Below are 8366 nucleotides of genomic sequence, written 5' to 3' on the forward strand. Positions count from 1 at the left end.
TTTTTGTTTTTGCAAAACGTGCCATGTTCTTCTATTTTGGTACATTGTTGTTGGCGCTTCCGCTTGTGGCCTTTAACGCACGAAACATAGCTACATGCTTGTACTTTGGTACTCTAGCAGTTTTGCAAGAAGTTGAAGCGCTTGATTATGGCAAGGCTCAAGGTGCAGTCGATAATGTTGCGATTGTTGCTGGCGTTTATTTTTGGCTTTGTTGGTAGCAAATTACAGGTTACATTCGTTTAGGCACTCCTTTATTTGCGCTTCTTTCTTCCGTTGCTTTTGTTCGCTGGCATTTTGTTCGTCGTGCTTTAGCTGCTTGTTGTTGCTTAAGAAGCATTTGGCACTGCAGTAGGAACAAGTTTCATTTGCCGCACGCCAACAGTAGACAAGAAATTTATACAGCATGGCAAATAAAGTGGCTTGATATCGTGTGTTGACTGACTTAATTTTCCCGTGCGCTTAATTGGCCTCGGTAAGAGATTTTTAAAATCTATTGTAGAGGCGCCACGTGTAAGCGTGCATCATTTAACCCCATTTGCGCTACTGGAAATAGATTGGAAGTGATTTATTTTTGGAAAACTAATAAAGGCGCTTAGATCTCTTTTTCACGTTTTTCTTTCACTTTTAGTAAAAATGTGGTTAAGGACACACAAGGCGTTGGCATAATACTTAKTCTGTTACTAAGTTATGGCTTTTGTTATCCGACTTTCCAAAGTACAGAAACTTGCAGTATATATTTTTAATTTATGTTGATYCAGTGCTGAATTCAGARGGAGAAATGGGGGAAATTAACCCTCTCCCCAAGGGCCAAATGGCTWATTAATAATTTTACTACGCTTAAMAAGTATAAGTATAAGTAACAGAAATGTAATCCACAAATTTTTAAGTTTCTGAAAAAAATTAGTAATTGAAAAATAAGGAAACAGTGGGAAAAGCCTCTGTGTACAARTTCGAATTTATTATTGGGATTTTTCGCCTATATGACATTCTGTTTTTAACTCATTCACTCAGTGTGATTCCTCAGAAAAAATCGATCGAYCTGGYRAGGGCATCAAATATGRTARATACGCTGGTTGTAACKTTCCGAAATCRAAGACAAAAAGMTGAGTAACATTTTCGATCCATTTATTCAGRCACGAAAAAAATGGCGGCAGAACTGAAASTGCCATGGGGGCAGAAGAATACCCCTTATTTCATAGYTTTACTCGCATATTCTGCACACTTCCTGTGAACAATGTRAACTCCGAACGCTTTTTTYCGACACTTCACMGYATGAAAACGTGGCTGAGAACGAAYATGATACAAGATAGATTGATSGGCCTAGCGTTGCTGTATACGCATCATGACATTGAAGTCACTACAGAAGAAGTTCTTGCACGATTCCCAAATTTCCCCACATAGTTTTGCTATGTGAATTTTTTTTTCAATTATCAGGAGGTCGATTCAAATCTTTCCACCTTGATATTAAACTGTATAAAACTACTATTTTTAATTGAATAATGTTTATGTTTCAAGTAAATGTTTCACAGACGCGAAACGTAAATTTTTCGAAAAAATTGAGTGATTTTTGAACCAATTGTGCTTTCACTTTTCATATGCCGAAATCATCTTTCAAAATGGTTTTCACTGAACATCCTAATATTCCAACGATCTCTTAATGTTGATCGTCACTGCTCAGTCCACAATTCCTTTTATGTTATTGACGTGTTGCTCATCAGCTGATGTTTATGGCCGCCCTAAACGTGGTTCGTCGTCAATGCGTTCTGCACCCTTTTTGAATAATTTTGACCAATCGGAAACATTCCCTCGCGACAAACAATTATCATCGAAGGCCTTGTACAACATTCTGAATGTTCCCGTACCAGAAATTTAACCCCGTGCACAAAACAAAAAAAAAAAAAAAAAAATTAATGACACTTCTTTGTTGAATATACAGTAGTATGTTGTTAAATAAAAAGGATTTGATCATTTGAATATCATAGAGAATCGACACGGCGTGTTAAACTATCACACATTTTATTATTTCATCCTCACTATTTATTTTTCTGATGCAGCATGCCTCAGCGAAATATTGCTTATAGCTTGCTTGTGATCAAAGATTTGATGTCTAAACCACAGAATGTTACAGAAGCTATAGCCTAACTATTAGCAGCTCAGTTCTGTGTTACTGTCATTTCCACCACTGTCATTATCGTGACAGCTTTGTTTGTTGTTGTTTGATATGCCGAAATTATGATAACAGTCTTTTAGATGCAAAAATATAAAACTCTTATATTTTATATAATAACCATTTATTTCTTGTACTTAACAAGAAATAGGGAAGTATAAACTTTAATATCTACATTCCTATTGGAAGTCCAGAAAAGTAAATCAGGAAGGGTAGAAATCTAATTACAAATGATAAGGTATGAAATACATTTAYTCTTCAAGAGGAGGGCTTTAAAATATTTTCAAGTAGATACGATTAAAAAAAAATTGAAGATAGATATTTTTGATCATTGCCTGTAGATGGTTTCCACCACTCAACTCTTTCGCCTTAGGTTCATTTCAAATAATTCTAAATTTCCAGAGCACTTTCCACAATTCCAAAATTTATAGTTAACGAAATTCACCACATAGTATTTCAGTGTATAATACTCAATGCTAGTGGCTTTCAATGAGACAATACTTTTTTCGGAATTGATCCTTTTGATAGCTGTTACTTGGTTTACATTCATTTYGGTTTGCCTTCTAATTGACTATATTTTCTGGACTATGAAGATAAGTCCGAGACGATTAACGGCTTGGAAAAGAATATTTGGTTAATTGTTAACACACGGCAGTAAATGCTGCAAAAAGTGGTCGAAAATTGTGCCTCTCAGCTGGAATTTATTTGTCGCTTGCTCGAAATTATTTTTAAAACACATTGACAAACCCTTATATTTATAAGAAAGCTAAATTTTTAGCCATAACATTAAATTAGAACAGTTTGATTTCTTCCTCAAAAACAAATTTTTGTATCAGAGAATATATTGTTTTTGAACTGTAGTATCAACAAAAAAAAAATGTTAACTTCGGATGCATCAAAGCCACAGTAGCCGTGACTGCTGTACCTCTTATAGTACGAAACGATCTTCCTTTTAATTTAGATCGGACAGTTCATATGGCAGCTATATACTCCAAGGTCCGATGTCGGCGATTTCTATAAATGAACAGGATAGAAAARARCGTGTGCTGAATTYCAGATCGATATATCAAAAACTAAGGGGCACTATTTTGCGTATATACAGATAAACGGACATACAGACAGCCGCTTACGGCTAGATCGACTCAGAACGTCACGCTGTTCATTTAGAAATAAATTTATAAGGTTTCTGACATTTCATTCCTGGTATTAGAAATTTCGTGGTAAACTTAATACAGGATATACGAGGTGTGTTCAAAAAGTATCGCGAATTTTGTGTTTTTTCACAAATTATTTACTTATTCATGAATATCTATTTTGTCCCCTTTAAAGTAATCCCCATGAGATATTATACAACGGTGCCAACGGTTTTTCCAATCTTCGAAGCACTTCAAAACATCATTTTTTTATCTTCTTCAGCTTCTCCTTCGATGCCGTCTTTATCTCGTCAAGAGAAGCATAACGTCGTCCTTTCATGGGCCTCTTCAGTTTAGGGAACAAGAAAAAGTCACAGGGGGCCAGATCTGGGGAATACGGTGGCTGCGGCATCATTAGTGTGCTGTTTTTAGCCAAAAAGTCGCGCACAAGCCACGGTGTGTGAGCAGCGGCGTTATCGTGGTGCGAAAGCCAATTTATGTCACATCTTCTCGGCCTTCTGAGAACATTTGTACCACCGATAAACGTTGCTTCGGTCCAAGGTAGCTCTCCGTATGCCACAGTCAACATTCGGAATGCATCCGCGCACTTAATTTCATTTTCTATACAAAATTTTATACAGGTTCTGTGATCCATTTTCTTGAATAGGTAAAAATCGAAGACGATCCAAAACACGTGCAAGCAAAGCAGCTGTCAACAATTAAATGAACATTCAAAATCGCCGAGCTAGTCGGCATAAGTGAGAGACATGAGTACCAACATAACGCCACAAAAAATTCAAAATTCGCGATACTTTTTGAACCCACCTCGTATTCAGGGAATAAATATGGGTAATGTTGAACTCTGTGCTCACTTTTGCTTTGATTTCTGTTGCTTTGAACCTTAGCAAAAATCATTAATAAGCAAACACTAAGTATTGATTGAGTTTTTAACAAAATTTTCAGTAAGTAGTAGTTCAAAGTAGTAACTTTATAAGAGTCAGTAGCGTATCATACCACACCTATTAAAACAAAATTTGAGTTTTGGTTATAAAATGACTATCATACACCCATATTGAGACATAAGTTGAGATTTGGTTATAAARGGTTATATATTGGCTATTATACACTCATATTGGAACTAAATGTGAGTTTTGGTTATAAAGTGGTTATGATAAACGGTTATAAATTGGTTACATATTGGTTATAAATTGGTTATATCTAATAGCTGAAGCTTAWATTTAATAATTTTATGTATACATATATGTAATATGATGTAGTGAATCATAAGYTATAAAAAAAATTTGGRTTTTTGGTGACCATWTATAATCGWATATTTRAAAAACAGAAKTAAAAGACTACACAAATTTAACKTTAMTYTTACAAATTTTGAATATCGTCAACTCAAGCTTCCATTAACCACACAAAGAATACTGTAAGACAAATGCCCGGCCCCACGTAAACTCTAAATTTCAGTCGTTGAACAGCAATGAAYGTCAAAGACCGCTAGGCAAATAAACGTAATAGCAAAAGCAAATTGCAGGCAAAAATTTCTGCAAGTTCCACTTACACAYGAAGTTGGTCCAATAAACCTTGACTTTGGCCGCTGCAGCCGTGCATATGCTRCATATGGGCATCGTAAACAACTATTTGCAATATTCTGCACTCAACCTGTTCCAGCAGCGCTGCATACACTACACACACGTCGGTTTATGTGTCTGATGGCGCGAATGCAACTTGCTACAGCGATGGTGGCTACGCGCAGGCGCAAACATTAAAGCTGCAATCCAACCAACGAATTTGCTTTTGTATATATATATATATGTATGTATGTATTTATATTTTGCCGACTGTGCGCTTTTGTACGATTACAYGGCTATCTTACATGCGGGACGTGTGTGTGCTTTTCGCCGCCAATAAACTTCGTGGTCATTCAACACACACAGCTGGCGGTCGTCTTGCATCAAGATAATTGCCTTAAAACACAAATCGGTCAGTCAGACATTCGCTTGGTCTGTTGATTGCCTGACGATGGTCGTTGGTCATTTGAGTCAGCGAAGACGTCGCAYAGCCGTTGGTACATTGACTTAAATAGCCGATGGCGAATGCAAAATCATGCACTCTCAGCTGCACGCCACTGCAGCATTGCATTGCTGCCACAAAAAAAAAAGAGTGTAAAAATAAAAATCGCTTGAGTTATACGCACATTTGACCCGCAAGTCGCGCCATTTGTGGCACAAAATTTGCTGATGGCACGCACTCACGCATGCGCAYACACACACACACCGAAATGCAGAAATGCTTTTGCAGCGTGTCCGCAAAAGCCGCTTGCAACGCCTGTGGGCAAATTAAAAAATTTGATTTTTCTTCTTTCTTTCTTAATTTTGCCGCATTTATCGGCGCTCCTTCGCATTAACTGTAAACCAGGCTGTGGTGTTCGGTTGCAATCGTTAATGCAGCAGATAAGGTTAATTGATTATGAAAATGCCAACGGTTTACAATCCGCTTGTCTGCATGTCTGTCGACATTTTGGCCTCTGCAACACACATGCATACACTCACACATATATAAATATGTACATGCATGTTCATATGACATAAATATGCTTGCTGCATGCCACATGTTGCATGTAAAATGCTAACCAAATTCAGTAAGGAAATTAATATAGCTAGTAGAGTATGTATGTACATGTCTGTGTATTTGTTTGTAATTATGCATGGAGATTTGGTATTTGCGGAAACAGGTCAAATGTAAGTATTGAAAACTACACTTATAAAACCCCTGTAGGGATAACAAGTGGCTTTTTATGTATTATATCAGCAAGATTGTTTTTACTACTCAATAAAGTCATTTATTGTCTGATGGACTTTAATGCGAATGCGAAATGATTGTACTAATGAAGAAGRACTTTTTTGCTCATCAGTAAGCTATACTGGACATTCCAGAATCTGGCCTCTGCCACAGCTAAAACTGTGGGTGAATTACCACTTGCGTGCCACCTAGAGTATCAATCCKAGCATGCCACTTATTCATCCTATTATTACCCATATGAATTTAGTGCATTTCAATCTTATGCTGTAGATGGATGAGTCTTTCAGCGATTATTGTTCGCTTCTTCCTCCTACTTGCCTAGACACTTATTAGAAGAAAATTGAATGCCTCTCGAACGCACCCCTTTTAAAACGTGGTCTTTGGACCGGCTAATGTCGGAATTGAAGGAAGTTATACTTGTACTATACATACATTTCGGCGCATACTCGTCARTGACTAAAAACTTGGTTATTGCTAGTCAACTTTCTTTTTGTAATTTTATTCATTTGAATGGTTCAAATGACTTAAATTTTAGACCCTAAGCACTACATAGCACTCCCGCTATAGTTGAAAATGTCTTTAATCTCACCTTAGTCAAAAAAAAGTATGGCCTTCTCTGATTTCATACAAACCCTYCGACAAAAGATTTATAAAGATTAAGCTCGTAAATATATTTTTTGAGGAACCCGAAAAAAAATTTGGTATAATTTTGTTACCGGTTAAGACCAGAAGAGCTTAACAAGTATAGCCCCTACTGAGTTGTATGTCTTTGAGGATTAAGTGAAAGACCCACTTCGTCTCACTATAGTAATGGTCTCCGTATCATGTGGTTCAGTACAGTCCACCTAACAATTTCTACTATTATACTATATACATATAAGGAATCAACGATCTGCATGCTGCTACTAGTGAGCTTGGCGAGTACTTAAGATTTGTTCAGAATCCTTACTCATTAGGTATCATTTAATACGATTTGTCAGAGTAAATTTGTCATGTTGAACAAGAATTTTGATGACTAGTTTGATAGTTATCTATCTAGAAAACTGAGCTTATGTATGCTTTTAAATTATTTGTAAAGGTTTGAACATTTTTGCAGAAATATTATTATTTTCAATTTTTTATTTTAATTTTGAAGAAATCTATGATGGTATATATCCATCCTTTAGACTATAAATACTTGACCTTAGACTAATTTTATTATCACATGCAAGCGAAAATAAATTATAGTGACAATTTTTAACATTCTTTCTTACATTTCCAGTTTGTGGTCGTCGCATGTTCCCCGAACCGCGCATTGTKGGTGGGTCTAATGCTGCTTTCGGCCGTTGGCCATGGCAGATATCTCTGCGACAGTGGCGCACATCGACTTATCTGCATAAATGTGGCGCAGCGTTGTTGAATGAGAATTGGGCCATCACAGCGGCGCATTGTGTGGAAAAGTRAGATTATAATCACAATTAATTATTTTAACTAACTAAGAGTAAGATCTATATGYATACAACTACTTAATTTCTTTCAGTGTACCACCATCTGATCTCTTGCTGCGCATGGGTGAATACGATCTGGCAGAGGAAGAGGAGCCTTACGGCTATCAGGAGCGACGTGTGCAAATTGTGGCCTCTCATCCACAATTCGATGCGAGAACTTTCGAATACGATTTGGCGTTACTGAGGTGAGTACAGGGTGGGGGAGGGGGTTTTTGTTTAAATTTGAGTGAGCATTCAAATTGTTTAAATAAATTTTAATACTTAAAAAAGAGAGTATGGAAATAAAATAAGAGTTTGTAAGGACTTCGGCGGCTGCAGCAATTAAAAATTTTCAGAAAACTTGTATCGAACTGTTTTAAGATTTGAAGAAAATACACAAATTTCTTAAAAAAATATCCAAAATTCAGTCTGAACTATTATTAAATTTTCAAACAAATTTTCCAATTTTTCKTAACATTCAAATATATGTGAGATATATTAATTTGATGCTCAAAAATTCTCTTAGAGCTTTGAATGTTAAGAAAAATTGGAAAATTTGTTTGAAAATTTTCAAATATTGTTGTCGTTGAGCAAAAAGCAGTACATGATATTAGATATACATGCAGAAATTTCAAACGGTGTCTCATAAAACACAAAATATTTTTGAAATAGTTCGGTATCGCTTTATTTCAAAACTATTTTTGAATAGAGTGACAATCTTTTGAAAAAGTGCAACGGAAAATTTTAATATGTGGCAAAATATTGGGGTGGAAATGGTTCCAGAAAGTACTG

General features: G+C 36.1%; 1 protein-coding gene and 1 long non-coding RNA gene across 7 annotated transcripts in view; one reads left to right on the top strand and one right to left on the bottom strand.

Moving 5' to 3' along the window:
- Window positions 1–8366, bottom strand: part of LOC108969568 — a 281944-nt gene that overhangs the window by 232769 nt on the left and 40809 nt on the right. The gene's annotated exons all lie outside the window — the stretch shown is intronic.
- LOC108969467 (mucin-2) overlaps window positions 1–8366 on the top strand; it is a gene marked incomplete in the record, with an annotated part of 57625 nt that overhangs the window by 46621 nt on the left and 2638 nt on the right. For all 3 annotated transcript variants that reach the window (XM_018934223.1, XM_018934214.1, XM_018934231.1), the window contains 2 exon segments: window positions 7370–7547; window positions 7628–7780. In XM_018934223.1, coding sequence (XP_018789768.1) covers window positions 7370–7547; window positions 7628–7780 — 331 coding nt within the window.

Source organism: Bactrocera latifrons, unplaced genomic scaffold, assembly GCF_001853355.1.
Source record: "Bactrocera latifrons isolate USDA-ARS-PBARC rearing strain unplaced genomic scaffold, ASM185335v1 scaffold_105, whole genome shotgun sequence".
Lineage (NCBI taxonomy): Eukaryota > Metazoa > Arthropoda > Insecta > Diptera > Tephritidae > Bactrocera > Bactrocera latifrons.